The following is a 15,247-nucleotide window of genomic DNA, read 5'->3' as shown; positions in this document are numbered from 1 at the left end:
TGGAAAATTCTCTATAATGAGACCCGTGATCCTGTGCTGTCCGTCTTTTTAGGATTGCATAAAAGTGTCATCGGCCACAGTTTTGTGCACTTCTGAAAAGGACACCGCTGAACAGAGGCCAGATGGAGTACAGAGTAACTGCCGCCTCATTATAGTGAATGGATCTCTTGGGGGTTTCATCTGTAAAGTCACTCAGATTTAGATGGAATCCCCAAAAGTGCGTGCTCAGCATAGAGCGCCAGATAAATGTGATCCCAAACATTTTGTAAAATGTTCCCAATAAAAGCTTCAACTCAATCCACAAAAAAACAAGCAAGTCCCCACTCAGGTCTGTCATCTGTTAACGGAACTATAGGGGGCATCCACGTTACTGGCAGTGCAAAAGCTCTGGAAAAGCAAAATGGCTCCTCATTCCCCAAAAGAAATTCAGCAAACTATCCACTCCCAAATCCAAATGTCACCTCCTCCCTTCTGAGCCCCAGTTTGCCTAAACATGTAGCGCCCACATGTTTGGCATTTCTGTAGTGATGAGAGCCCGCCTAATTTACAGGTGCATGTGTCTAGAAGCATTAGCTGGGCATAATGTACTGGTGACTGCAACAGCAGTTTCCAATTTTGACTCAGCAACATCCTCTGCTGCTTGTTTCTGGAAAACACCCATGGAGTCAAAATCGTCAATACATCTGTAGATAAATTCCCAAAGGGTTATAATTTCCAAAATGGAGTCCCTTATGGGGGGGGGGGTTCTGCTGTTCTGGCACCTCAGGGGCTGTGTCAAAGTAGCCTGGCACCCTCAATCAATTGCAGCAAAATCTGCACAGTAATATGGCACTTCATCCCATCCGAGCTTTGAACTGTGCCTCAAAAGTAGTTTTTGACCACATATAGAGTTTCGGTGAACTCAGGAGTAATTGCACAACAAACTTTGGGGTCCATTTTCTCCTTTTGCCCTCATGAAAATAAAAACTTTTTTAGCTACAAATTTTGTATCTGGGAACAAATTTTTTATTTCCACAGCTCCACGTTATAAACTTCTGTTAAGCACCTGTGGGTTCAAGGTGCTCAATACACATTTAGACAATTTCTAGATGTCTAGTTTCCAAAATAGTGTCACTTGTTGGGGTTTCCACTGTTTAGGCACATCAGGGGCTCTCCAAACATGACATGTCGTCCGCTAATTATGCCAGCAAATTTTACATTCTAAAAGTGAAAAGGCACTCCTTCCCTTCCAAGCCCTGCCATATGCCCAAACAGTAGATTTCCCCCACATATGGAGTATCGGCATACTCAGGAGAAATTGCACAAAATGTATGGTCCATTTTCTCCTGTTACTTTTGCAAAAATAAAAAAAATATATAGGTCTAAAGGAAAATTATTGTGAAGTAAATGTTTATTTTTTTCCACATTCTAAAAATTCCTGTGAAGCACCTAAAGGGTTAATAGACTTCTTGAATATGGTTTTGAGTACCTTCAGGAGTGCAGTTTTTAGAATGGAGTCATTTTGGGGTATTTTCTGTCATAAAGGCCCCTCAAAGTCACTCCAAATGTGAGGTGACCATAAAAAAAATGGTTTTGCACATTTTGTTAAAATTAAATATCGCTGGTCAACTTGTAACCCTTAACTTTCTAACAAAAAAAAATGTTTCCAAAATTGTGCTGATGTAGACATGTGGGAAATGTTATTTATTAACTATTGTGTGATATGACTTTCTGATTTAAGGGCATAAAAATTAAAAAGTTTGAAGATTGCGAAATTTTCGCCAAATATCCGTTTTTTTTCACAAACATATCAAACAAAAGTCATATCAAAGAAATTTTACCACTATCATAAAGTACAATATGTCACAAGAAAATCTCAGAATCACTGGGATATGTTCAAGCATTCCAGAGTTATGACCTTAAAGTGACAGTGGTCAGAATTGTAAAAATTGGCCAGGTCAAGAAGGTGAAGACAGGCTTCAGGGTGAAGGGGTTAAAATGGGAAATTTGTGCTCTTTTAGGCAAAATGGTGCATACTAATGAAAATGGTCAAAGACGCTATGGGGGTTTACTTACACTGGCCAGGGACTGCTCAGCTGGTGCTTCTGAGCGTGAAGGATTAGTATCCATGGTTCAGACTGCACACCACACCTCTGTTAGCACCCTTTTATAGGGTCTTACCTTGTCCAGGTAGCCTTCATATTCCCTCCATAGCACTTCCTTGCGTTCCTGGGTGGAACACATAATGCGCCGCTCTGATAGGATGTGTACCTCTAAGGCTGGTTTCACATTTGCGGATGGAGGCGCTGCGGAGGGCTGCGTATGTCCTCCGTGAAGCTCCACCCACCACCGCACCTCCTACGGTCAGCTCCGCCTTCGCCGGCGTGCATACCCTATCTTTACCATTAGGTACGCAGGCCATGCCGATGTATGTATGCCTCCACATGCATCATTTTGACGGTGCGGCGCACCAAAATACAAATCGTTGCATTCGGCGCAGGTCGCCGCACCGTCAAAACGACGCAAACATACATCGGCATGGCCTGCGTACCTAATAGTAAATATAGGGTACGCACGCCGCATGCCTACGTAGGCGGAGCTGACCGGAGAGGTGCAGCGGTGGGCGGAGCTTCAAGGAGGACATACGCAGCCCTCCGCAGCACCTCCATCCGCAAATGTGAAACCAGCCTAAACTGTAAGTGCACTCCAGGCTGGAACGCATGCGCGTCATCAGAAGGCGTGCCGGGCTGGAAATGTGTTCCACGCTGGAATGCACACCAGTACACGTGTCCCTGGAAATTCGGAAGCAGCATGAAACTGAGAGACCTCCATAGAGGGAAAACAGCAGTGTTGGGAGCTGCATCCTGCTCCACCTCTACAGGCTGAGGGACCTCCCAACCAGTGAGGCATCAGCCCGGAGCCTCTTAACAGGAAGAGAAGAGATTCAGTCCCCTCCGATCCCACTGAGCTCCCAGGTAAGTTCTTTGCGCTTCCTCTAATGTGCTCCATCCTGCTCTGGACAGGAATAACACTGAGGGTGAGGTGGAAGGGGGTCTTTTACATGCTTGTGCGTTTCCTGTCCCTAGGGGAGGAGTTGGACTACCTCATCTCGTGCTGTCACGAGGGACATCCAGGGTAAATTAGGGTTTCCCTATGCTTCCTCTTTGCAGCATGCTCACAGAAAATTAGGATGTAGGATTTTATAACAACAACTGCTTCTCTCCCATTAACTATACAACTACCGTATATACTATAGTATAAGCCGACCAGAATATAATCTGAGGCACCTAATTTTGCCAAGAAAAACTGGGTAAGCTTATTGACTCAAGTATAGGCCGGGTATGTGTTGGACCGCCCCCACAGTAAGGGCAATGGGGTACTCGGTACCGGGTCCTTCGGTGTTCTGCGGGGATTGCACGGTGGCCAGACCCGGTCCGTGGCCCTTAGAGGGGCGTCCAATGAAAGGGAGAGTTAGTATAAAGTTCGTGACGCCTCCTGTGGTATTCGGTCTGGGCGACCGACGCTGCTTAGGGGTCCGCTGGGGTGATGTGATGGCAGCTAGAAGGTATACCTTCGCACAGGTGAAGTGTATCTCCAGGGCTTCCCAGAAGTGTAGATGGTGATGGTGGGTGAGGTAAGGCGCAGAGAATAACGAGGACACAAGGTTGCAGTCTCTTTACCTTTTACTGGAGGCTTCAGCATCCACAGTCCAGGGTACAGACCACAGGGTAGGCAGAGTCCGGCCAGTCCGAAGGCAAATCCAGAGTCCCCTTATCCAGGTGGAAATCAGTAGCCTTCCTACTAGCACCTGTGTGTTGTAGCACCTCCCTGCTGAGCTTCCCGGTAAGGTCCTCACAACTCTTGTAGATTTTCTAGATGTAATTTCTTCCTTTGTCCCCCGGATGGTGTGGATAGGACAAACCCATATGAGTGATGGCCTGAGGCTTGTTTATAGGGACCCTAGAGACGCCCCGACCCCACAAGTTGCCACTGTGTCTTCTTCGGTATTAAGGTTGGGCAGCCAACTTGGAATTGACTGTCCTGCCGGTCTCTGAAGTAAAGCGTAGAGACAATTACTCCCTCGGTGTTCCGGCCACCGGCTACGCGCCTCAGAAGGAGGCAGCCTATTTCAGGGCAGAACTCTTCCTGGTGTTTTCTCCTTGTGCTATGACTTAGTTTCTCACCCTCTACAATACAATTCTCTTTGTGTCCTTTCTTAGGATGCTGCCGCACGTGGGGCAGGCGCAGCTCCGTAGCTTTCTGTCCTGCTAGGCCTCTGTCAGGATCCCACCCCTGTCAGGGACCCTTTGTCTGCAGCTCAGATGTTCCTCCTTTCCCCCTGTCTGCCTGACAGGTGTTGCCTGGGCAAAGCCCAGTCAGCTTCTCACTCACTTTCTATCCAGCCCACCAGTTTTACCCTTCTGTGAGGAGTGCCCTAGTAGATAGGAGCAAGGCTCCCCCTGGTGGTCTGGAGTGTGAAGAGTGGTGTATGGTTTGTGATACCTGGTAGGAAGATCTCCTTTGTTACCTTCAGACGTAATATCACCCCCCCCTGGTGGAGGAATGACATTACTGCAACGACCAGGAGACTCGGGCGCTGCATATGCATTCTTCCCTCATCCCTGGCTTGGTATGCATGGCTCCCCCTTCTCTGTCCTTGAATGCATGGCTCCCGTTTCCCTGTCCTTGTATGCATGGCTCCACGGTCCCTTTCCTGGTATGCATGGATCCCCCATCGCTGTCCTTGTATGCATGGCTCCTTATCCTTTATCCTTGCATGCATGTTTAAAAAAAAAATATATATATATAAATCCTACTAACCTTCCTGCGCGCACTTGCAGCATTTCGTTCCGGCGCCAGCAGCTCTTCGTGCCGAGCGATCATGTGGCCCCGCTCATTAAGGTAGTGAATATTCACTCCACGCCTATGGGAGTGGAGAGGCGTGCATATTCATTACCTAAATAAGCAGGGCCACGTGATCGCTCAGCTGGAAATGCTGCTGGCGCCGGAACCAACAAGATGCAGCAAGGGCGCGCAGGGAGGAGAGTAGGATGTCTTCTGGAAGCCAGCTGCTGCGGGTGTCACTATGCGCCCTATAAGAGAAATGAATATTCATTTCTCTTTAGCAGCGGGCACAGTTACAGCAGCCGGCTCCTGCCTCCTGTGACCTACTGCTCCGCCAGCCCTCTGGGACAACGGACTCGTGTATAAGCCGAGGGGGGAATTTAAGCTGAAAAACTTGGCTTATACACGAGTATATACGGTAATAGGAAATTTTTGTAGAGCGAGAAGGTTTCTAAAGACAGGCATTTTAAAAATCATACTGAAGCTGTTGAGTTGCTTGAGATACCAGGATAAGTCACGTGATATACATGCATGACACATTCCGGTGCATGTCCACTGGTAATGAAGACTTGCTTTAACACTCCACTATATCTTCAAGTTAAACGGAAGAGCAGCATAACCACCATTTTACACAAAATATTTTCTGGTCATAACCTTCCCACTTCTGGGGTGTAGTGCAAAAGTTACAGAGACACATCAACATTAAAATGGAAAATTCTTCTTTCATATTCACAGAAACTACAGACTTTTTTTTTTTTTTTTTTTTAAAGGAAGCCAAATAAACTTCTCAGTATATTTTCTTTATGTCAGCAAAACTAGAGAGATTATAGAGGAAGCCCTAGCAAAAAAAAGTTAGAGGGCTTGCAAATCTCGTAAACCAAGGAATATAAGACAATAGAAATTGACAAGCAGCAAGTTACACAAAACAGTATTATTGAAAAGGGCAAAAGAGCTATAGTTACATCACATTTCGGTGTTGGATGAGCAACTCTCTTCTTTTGGCCAGGAATTGCATCAACTTCTTTAGCTTGTTGTACTTCCATTTCAGATTCATCTTTAATCTAAAATGCATGAAATATTAACTAAATACAGTTTTTTCAAAGAGGTAATTTTATTTATAATTTTGTTTACTATACATACATTAAAGCAAGGGATCACAGCCGATTCTGTGAGGCAAAACATAATCACTGTTTTTAACCCCTTTACCCCCAAGGTTGGTTTGACCGGGCCAATTACTACAATTCTGACCACAGTCCCTTTATGAGGTTTTAACTCTGGAACACTTGCATGGATGTCGGTGATTCGGACAAGGTTTTCTCGTGACATATTGTACTTCATGATAGTGGTAAAATTTCTTCAATATGACTTGCATTTATTTGTGAAAAAAAAAAAGGGACATTTGGCGAAAATTTTGAACTTTTGAATTTTTGAATTTTCCAACTTTTAATTTTCATGCCCTTAGATCACAGAGATGTCACACAAAAGTCGTAGTTACTCACCGATAACGGTGTTTCTCAGAGCCCATGACAGCACTACCAGAGAGATGGAGTCCGCCCTTCAGGGACAGGAAACCCTACAGGATAAAAGGGCGGTACCTCTCTCCTGCCTCAGTTTTGTTTACAGAGCATCAGAGGTCCTCCAGGTTAGTGACAACAAGAAATACACATTTTTAGCAAAATACTTATGAAGATTACACCGTGTCTAAATCAAAACACACACTTTGTATAAGGTGCTCACCGCACACGTGATAAGGGGGGGAATAAGCAGGTGCTGTCATGGGCTCTGAGAAACACCGTTATCGGTGAGTAACTACGACTTTCTCAGTCGCCCATGACAGCACTACCAGAGAGAATTGCAGAGATTATTGCTTTAGGGCGGGACCACAGCCTGTAAGACCCTTCTTCCGAAGGTTAAGTCCGACGAAGAGGCTAAGTCTAAGCGATAGTGCCTAAAGAAGGTTGAAGGTGTTGACCAGGTGGCCGCTTTACAGATTTTATCTATTGGTACCTCCGACCTTTCGGCCCAGGAGGTCGCCATAGCCCTTGTAGAGTGTGCCTTGAGTCCTTCAGGAACTGCATTTCCCGTGGACGAGTATGCCAAGGCTATCGCATCAGTGACCCAACGAGCTATAGTGCTTTTTGAGGCTTTGAGTCCTTTCCTAGGCCCCTGAAAACAGATAAAAAGACATCCTTCCTTCCTATACTGACGGGAGGACTCTAGGTAGTGTATTAGACACCTTCTTACGTCTAAGGTGTGGAATTTTTCCTCTTTTTGATTTTTTGGATTTGGGCAGAAGGACGGAAGGATTATTTCCTGGGATCTATGGAAATTGGAAGCCATTTTGGGTAGATAAGCAGGATCTGTCCTCAATACTACCCTATCATCCATTATCTGTGTGAAGGGAGGGTTTGCAGATAGAGCCTGAAGGTCACTAATCCTACGGGCAGATGTTAGGGCTGTAAGAAGGGCCATTTTAAGAGATAACACTTTAAGTGGTATCGAATCTATGGGTTCGAATGGGGGTTCTGTCATAGCCGAAAGAACTAAGTTTAAGTCCCAAGATGGAGGGCTTCTGATTTTTATTGGCCTAGAACGTGCCGCGGCTTTAATAAACCTTGCTACCCATGGATTAGTGGCAACACTATGATTGTATAATGCCCCTAAGGCCGCTACTTGCACCTTTAGGGTGCTTACCGAGAGGCCCATATCCAAGCCTTTCTGTAGGAACTCTAATATTTTATTTATTGGAACCTCATCTTGTAGTGTTACGCCTGAGGTGGACAAAAACTTTTTCCAAGTTTTACCATAGATTCTAGTTGTTATTGTCTTCCTACTTTTTAATAGTGTGGACACTACCTTATCTGAGAAGCCCTTTGCCCTTAGCAGTGACCTCTCAAGTTCCACGCTGTCAAGTGTAGATTTGCCGACTGAGGGTGGAACACCGGCCCCTGTGATAAGAGGTCTGGAAGATCCGGGAGGATCCAGGGATCTGTGACCGATAGAATTCTCAGCCAAGAAAACCAAGCTCTTTTGGGCCAGAACGGGGCTATTAGAATGATTCTCGCCCTGTCCTGTCTTATCTTCCGTAGGACTGCCGGTATCAGTATATAAGGGGGAAAGGCATATGTCAGACCGTGAGTCCAGGGAATCGAGAATGCATCCAGAGCTCGGGGGTTCCCTCTGTGGTCTAGGGAACAAAACTGTTTTACCTTCCTGTTCTCTAGACTGGCGAAAAGGTCTATTACTGGTACCCCCCAGATTTTTGTAATCTGATCGAAGACCCTTTGGTTCAGAGCCCATTCCCCCTGTTTCAGCTGGGTACGACTTAGGAAGTCTGCCTTTTTGTTCACTACGCCTCTTATGTGTAATGCCGAGAGGGATAGGAAGTGATGTTCGGCTAAGGTGAAGATCTGGGAGGTAGTATCCATCAGGGCTCGTGATCTGGTTCCCCCCTGGTGGTTCAGGTAGGCCACTACTACTTGATTGTCCGAGAAAACCCGGACATGCTGTCCCCGTAGTTTGGGAAGAAAAACTGACAGAGCGTGGCTTACTGCGCAAAGTTCTTTTTGGTTTGAGGATACCTGGTATTCTCGATCTGTCCAGACCCCCTGAGTAACACTGTTTCCCAGGTGAGCTCCCCACCCTGTGGGACTGGCGTCCGTGGTAACTATCCGATGTGTATCTATCACCCACGGGACTCCCTTCGATAGATTGTTGGAATCTAGCCACCAGTCTAGGGAACGAATAGTGTCTGAACTTAGAGTCATGCGACCTTCCAGGCATCCCTTCAGTGTAAGCTGATTTTTTAGGACATCCCACTGGAGGTCTCTCGTGTGGATCTGAGCCCACTGTACTGCCGGGAGACAGGCAGAAAGGGACCCCAGCAGTGACATCGCTCCCCTTAAGGTCATATGAGGGTTTGAGCGAGCTGCGGACACAATGCTTAGTATTTTTTGTATCTTTAAGTTTGGAAGGCGACATTCCTGTAAACCCGAGTCCAGAGTTAGGCCCAGAAACTCTTGTACCATGGTCGGTTCCAGTTTTGATTTCTGGAGATTTAGGAGCCAACCTAATTCTGTTAGAGTTTTTATTACTCTGCTGCACTGTTGGCGACAACGTTGGGCTGAGTCGCTGACAATCAGGAAGTCGTCTAGGTATGGTATTATAATAACATCTTCCTCCCTTATGTGGGCCATCATTTCTGCCACTACCTTGGTAAAAACACGGGGCGCTACTGAAATGCCAAACGGGAGGGCCTTGTACTGATATTCTCTCACTACTCCCTCCATGACTACTGCCAGTCTGAGGAATTTTTGTGAGTTTTTGTGGATGGGGACGTGATAGTACGCGTCGCTGAGATCCAACACTACCATGAAACAACTTGGAAACAGGTTTTTTATTGTGGATCTTATCGATTCCATTTTGAATGTTTGATTCCTTACATAGCTGTTCAATTTCCGGAGATTTATTATTGTGCGGAAAGAACCGTCCGGCTTTGGAATCAGGAACAGTGGGGAAAAGAATCCTCTCCCTCTTTCCAGTAACGGAACTTCTCGGATCACATCCTTGGATATGAGTTTTGAGATTTCTTGTTCCAAGGCCTGTTGTTGTCGTCCTGAAGGTTTCAATGGAGTGACGACATAGTGTTGGGGAGGAAGGGTGGTAAAGTTTAATTGAAGTCCCATTTTTATTAGATTTAGAATCCAAGAACTCGAGGAGATTTTTTCCCAGGCCGGAAGGTATTGAGACAGTCTCCCTCCCACCCTGGGTGAGGTGTCATTTAGGGGTTTTCTTATTTCTAGGGGAGTTGCCAAAGAGGAAGCCCCTGTCTCTATTTCTCCCCTCCTCCCACCTGTTCTGTTCTCTAGGGGGGCGCCTGCGGAAGAATTTTCTGTTCCGAAAGGGCCGCCTGACATATGGAGCAGCCAAGTTAGGGAATCCCTTCTTCTTATCCCCAGCTTTTTGTAAGATGTCATCTAGGGTTTCTCCAAACAGAAATTTCCCCTCACATGGGATTGAGCAAAGTTTTTGTTTTGTTTGTAAATCCCCTGGCCAGTTTTTCAGCCACAGCGTTCTACGCGCTGCATTGGATAGGGCTGCCGATTTTGAAGTTAGCTTAATGGAATCCGCCGAAGAATCAGCCAAGAAGGCTGCCGCTCCTCTAATCATGGGAATTGACTCGATTATTTTTTGCCGGGATACTCCATCCCTTAACTGTTTCTCCAGATTATCTAACCAAATCATCAGAGATCTGGAAGTACATGCGGCCGCTATGGCGGGTCTTAAACATCCCCCTGCTGACTCCCAGGCTCCTTTTAGGAAGGTGTCGGCTCTTTTATCAAGGGGGTCTTTTAGCGTACCCATGTCCTCAAAGGGCAGTGCAAATTTCTTTGACGCCTTAGCGACTGCCACGTCTAGTTTAGGGGCTTTATCCCATGCTATAGAGTCATCTTCCGCAAAAGGATATTTCCTTTTAAGGGAGGGTACAGATGAATTTTTCCTTTTTGGCTTCTCCCACTCCTTTTTAATCAGGGCTTGCACGTTTTCATTAAGTGGAAAAACTCTGCGTTTTTTCTGGCCCAGGCCGCCAAACATAATGTCCTGTACCGTTTTATCAGGACGTGGGTCTAGAACCCCCATTGTAGATCTTACAGTCTTTACGAGGGCATCAACTTCATCTAAGAGGAAGCAATGGCGGCCTCCACTCTCAGTGTCTGAGGAGAAGGAGGAACCTTCCTTGTCTGACACATCCTCATCAGAACTAGAAGGATCAGAATGAGACAGGGGGACAGGTGTTCTCTCCTTAACCCCTTCCCCTTTAAGGGATTTGACCGCTGTTTCTACCTCTGATCTAATTACCGAGCGTAATTCAGAGGCAAAACTAGGGGTTTCTTCACAGAGGACTTGACCTATACAGGAACCGCATAGTTTTTTATCCCAGCTCTGTGCTAGGGGTTCTCCACATAAGGGACAGTCTCTATGTTTGTTTTTTTCCGTTTTTTTTCTCGCCTAAAAAACAAACGGAAAAGGGGGACCCTAATTATTTAGTGAACTTTCACGAAGATCACTCACCCATCTTGCGCAGCTACAAGTACCAGTTCTGGAGGAGGCACGGGATCTTGAATGAGACCCGAAGTAGAAGGTGCCGGCTGGCTGGATATATTGGAGGCTTTACTCTGCGGCGTAGAATGGCTCCTGGAACGGGAACTTCGGGTGCCTGCAGAGGTCCTTCCGCCCGACTTGCGCTGGTGGTGACGCTGTTGTTGCTGCACTGGTGGCTGCAAGGGCTGTGCTGACTGGAGCTGCTCATCGCTGTCCGCCATAATGGGACTGTATGCAGCGACGAGCGCTCTCACAGCTGTCTTTTTAAAATGCGCGCCGAACACTCCTCCTCCAGGCTGCGTCTGCAGGGAAGCGCTGGTCCCCAGTGCGCATGCGCGTTCCCCGGGACCCGGAAGTAGACTGCATCTATATCCGGTGCGGCGGCCATCTTGGTGCTCTCACACACCAGGCCACCGCTCCGGAGCAGGCCTCTCTGCAGAGGCACGCCGGGTCCCAAAGCCCCTACCCCAATCTGGGGAGGCAGCGGCGCTTCCCTCCGCCCGCTCTGTAGCCCCATCGGACCCAGAAGCGGCGGCGTCGGACACCGAACCAGCGGTGACAGGGGCCTCCCCGCCGTCATACCCCCACTGGTCGGCTCCGGATCACAGGTACCGATCCTGAGGGTTCGCCTGTCAGGGACAGGAAACAAAACTGAGGCAGGAGAGAGGTACCGCCCTTTTATCCTGTAGGGTTTCCTGTCCCTGAAGGGCGGACTCCATCTCTCTGGTAGTGCTGTCATGGGCGACTGAGAAATAATAAGTAACATTTCCAACATGTCTACTTTACATCAGCACAACTTTGGAACCAAATTTTTTTTTATTGTTAGGCAGTTATAAGGGTTAAAAGTTGACCAGTGATTTCTCCTTTTTACACCACCATTTTTTTTTTAAATGAACATTTAACTTTCTCACAAAAAATTACTTCAGATCCAATTTGTTTTATTTTACCAAGGTAACAGGAGAAATTGTACCCCAAATGTTACATAGTTACATAGTTATTAAGGTTGAAGGAAGACTGTAAGTCCATCTAGTTCAACCCATAGCCTAACCTAACATGCCCTAACATGTTGATCCAGGGGAAGGAAAAAAACGCCATGTGGCAAAGAGTAACTCCACCATGGGGAAAAAAATTCCTTCCCGACTCCACATACGGCAATCAGACTAGTTCCCTGGATCAACGCCTTATCAAGGAATCTAGTGTATATACCCTGTAACATTATACTTTTCCAGAAAGGTATCCAGTCCCCTCTTAAATTTAATTAATGAATCACTCATTACAACATCATACGGCAGAGAGTTCCATAGTCTCACTGCTCTTACAGTAAAGAATCCGCGTCTGTTATTATGCTTAAACCTTCTTTCCTCCAGACGTAGAGGATGCCCCCTTGTCCCTGTCTCAGGTCTATGATTAAAAAGATCATCAGAAAGGTCTTTGTACTGTCCCCTCATATATTTATACATTAACATAAGATCACCCCTTAGTCTTCGTTTTTCCAAACTAAATAGCCCCAAGTGTAATAACCTATCTTGGTATGGCAGACCCCTCAGTCCTCTAATAACCTTGGTCGCTCTTCTCTGCACCCACTCCAGTTCAGCTATGTCTTTCTTATACACCGGAGACCAGAACTGTGCACAGTATTCTAAGTGTGGTCGAACTAGTGACTTGTATAGAGGTAAAATTATGTTCTCCTCATGAGCATCTATGCCTCTTTTAATACATCCCATTATTTTATTTGCCTTTGTAGCAGCTGCCTGACACTGGCCACTGAATATGAGTTTGTCATCCACCCATATACCCAGGTCTTTTTCATTGACGGTTTTGCCCAGAGTTTTAGAATTAAGCACATAGTTCTACATCTTATTACTTCTACCCAAGTGCATGACCTTACATTTATCCCCATTAAAGCTCATTTGCCATTTATCAGCCCAAGCTTCTAGTTTACATAAATCATCCTGTAATATAAAATTGTCCTCCCCTGTATTGATTACCCTGCAGAGTTTAGTGTCATCTGCAAATATTGAAATTCTACTCTGAATGCCCCCTACAAGGTCATTAATAAATATGTTAAAAAGAAGAGGGCCCAATACTGACCCCTGTGGTACCCCACTGCTAACCGTGACCCAGTCCGAGTGTGCTCCATTAATAACCACCCTTTGTTTCCTATCCCTGAGCCAGCTCTCAACCCACTTACACATATTTTCCCCTATCCCCATTACTCTCATTTTATGTAACAACCTTTTGTGTGGCACCGTATCAAAAGCTTTGGAAAAGTCCATATATACTACGTCCACTGGGTTCCCTTGGTCCAGTCCTGAACTTGCCTCTTCATAGAAGCTGATCAAATTAGTCTGACATGAACGGTCCCTAGTAAACCCGTGCTGATACTGGGTCATGAGGTTATTCCTCTTCAGATACTCCAGCATAGCATCCCTTAGAATGCCCTCCAGGATTTTACCCACAGTAGAGGTTAAACTTACTGGCCTATAATTACCGAGTTCAGTTTTTGCCCCTTTTTTGAATATTGGCACCACATTTGCTATACGCCAGTCCTGTGGTACAGACCCTGTTATTATGGAGTCTTTAAAGATTAAAAATAATGGTCTATCAATGACTGTACTTAGTTCCTGCAGTACTCGGGGGTGTATCCCATCCGGGCCCAGAGATTTGTCAATTTTAGTTATTTTTAGACGCCGCTGTACTTCCTGCTGGGTTAAGCAGGTGACATTTAATGGGGAATTTTTATCACTAGTCATTTTGTCTGCCATGGGATTTTCTTTTGTAAATACTGATGAAAAAAAGTCATTTAGCATATTGGCTTTTTCCTCATCCTCATCCACCATTTCACCCAGACTATTTTTAAGGGGGCCAACACTGTCATTTTTTAGTTTCTTACTATTTATATAGTTAAAGAATATTTTGGGATTATTTTTACTCTCTCTGGCAATGAGTCTCTCTGTCTCAATCTTTGCTGCCTTGATTTGCTTTTTACAGAATGTATTTAATTTTCTGTATTTATTTAATGCCTCCTCACTACCTACTTCCTTTAATTCTCTAAATGCTTTCTTTTTGTCCCTTATTGCGCCCCTTACAGCTCTATTTAGCCATATTGGTTTCCTCCTATTTCTAGTATGTTTATTCCCATACGGTATATACTGTGCACAGGTCCTATCCAGGATGCTAATAAATGTCTCCCATTTTCTTTGTGTATTTTTGTGTCTCAGGATATCGTCCCAGTTAATTGCACCAAGATCCTCTCTCATCCGTTGGAAATTTGCCCTCCTGAAGTTTAGTGTCCTTGTCACCCCCCCTACTACCCATCTTATTAAAGGTTACATGAAAACTTATTATTTTGTGATCACTATTCCCCAAGTGACCCCCAACCCTTATATTTGATATGCGGTCTGGCCTGTTGGTTAATATTAGGTCTAGCAGTGCCCCCCTCCTTGTTGGGTCCTGAACCAGTTGTGAAAGGTAATTGTCTCTCATAGTTGTCAAAAACCGATTACCTTTGCTGGAACTGCAGGTTTCTGTTCCCCAATCTATTTCAGGGTAGTTGAAGTCCCCCATAATAATGACTTCTCCTTGAGTCGCAGCTTCATCTATTTGCTTTACGAGGATATTCTCCATTGCTTCCATTAGTTTTGGAGATTTATAACAAACCCCTATCAGTAATTTATTATTTTTTCCCCCTCCCCTTATCTCCACCCACAGAGACTCTATATTTTCATTAGATTCACCTATATTATCACGCAGGATGGGTTTTAAGGTCGATTTTACATACAGACACACCCCACCCCCTCGCTTATCTGTACGGTCATTTCTGAAAAGGCTATAGCCCTGCAAGTTAACAGCCCAGTCATGGCTCTCATCCAGCCACGTCTCAGATATCCCCACCATGTCATAATTATGCTCCAACAACATTAGTTCTAATTCATCCATTTTGTTGGCGAGGCTTCTGGCATTAGTATACATGCACTTGATGTTACTCTCTGTACCTCTATTCTTTCTTAAATTACTAACTGTTCTAACCCCACCCCCCATGCCACCGCCACCCCCAACTTCCTTATTTGTGCCCAGGTCTCTATCTGCACTATCTTCCCCTCCTATAAAATGAATACCCTCCCCCCCAATCCCTAGTTTAAACACTCCTCCAACCTTCTAACCATTTTCTCCCCCAGCACAGCTGCACCTTCCCCATTGAGGTGCAGCCCGTCCCTAGCGTAGAGCCTGTAGCCAACTGAGAAGTCGGCCCAGTTCTGCAGGAACCCAAACCCCTCCTTCCTACACCAATTCTTGAGCCACTTATTAACCTCCCTAATCT

At 45.7% G+C, this 15,247-nt stretch overlaps 1 protein-coding gene across 2 annotated transcripts in view; it reads right to left on the bottom strand.

Moving 5' to 3' along the window:
* Nucleotides 1-15,247, bottom strand: part of LOC143763352 (RNA exonuclease 1 homolog) — a 210,104-nt gene that overhangs the window by 119,981 nt on the left and 74,876 nt on the right. For both annotated transcript variants that reach the window (XM_077249273.1, XM_077249272.1), the window contains exon 3: nucleotides 5,787-5,885. In XM_077249273.1, coding sequence (XP_077105388.1) covers nucleotides 5,787-5,885 — 99 coding nt within the window. The remainder of the gene's footprint in view (nucleotides 1-5,786; nucleotides 5,886-15,247) is intronic.

The sequence above is a fragment of the Ranitomeya variabilis genome, chromosome 1 (assembly GCF_051348905.1).
Source record: "Ranitomeya variabilis isolate aRanVar5 chromosome 1, aRanVar5.hap1, whole genome shotgun sequence".
NCBI lineage: Eukaryota > Metazoa > Chordata > Amphibia > Anura > Dendrobatidae > Ranitomeya > Ranitomeya variabilis.
The sequence above is the reverse complement of the archived record's forward strand: the minus strand, read 5'-3'. Positions and strand labels throughout refer to the sequence as shown.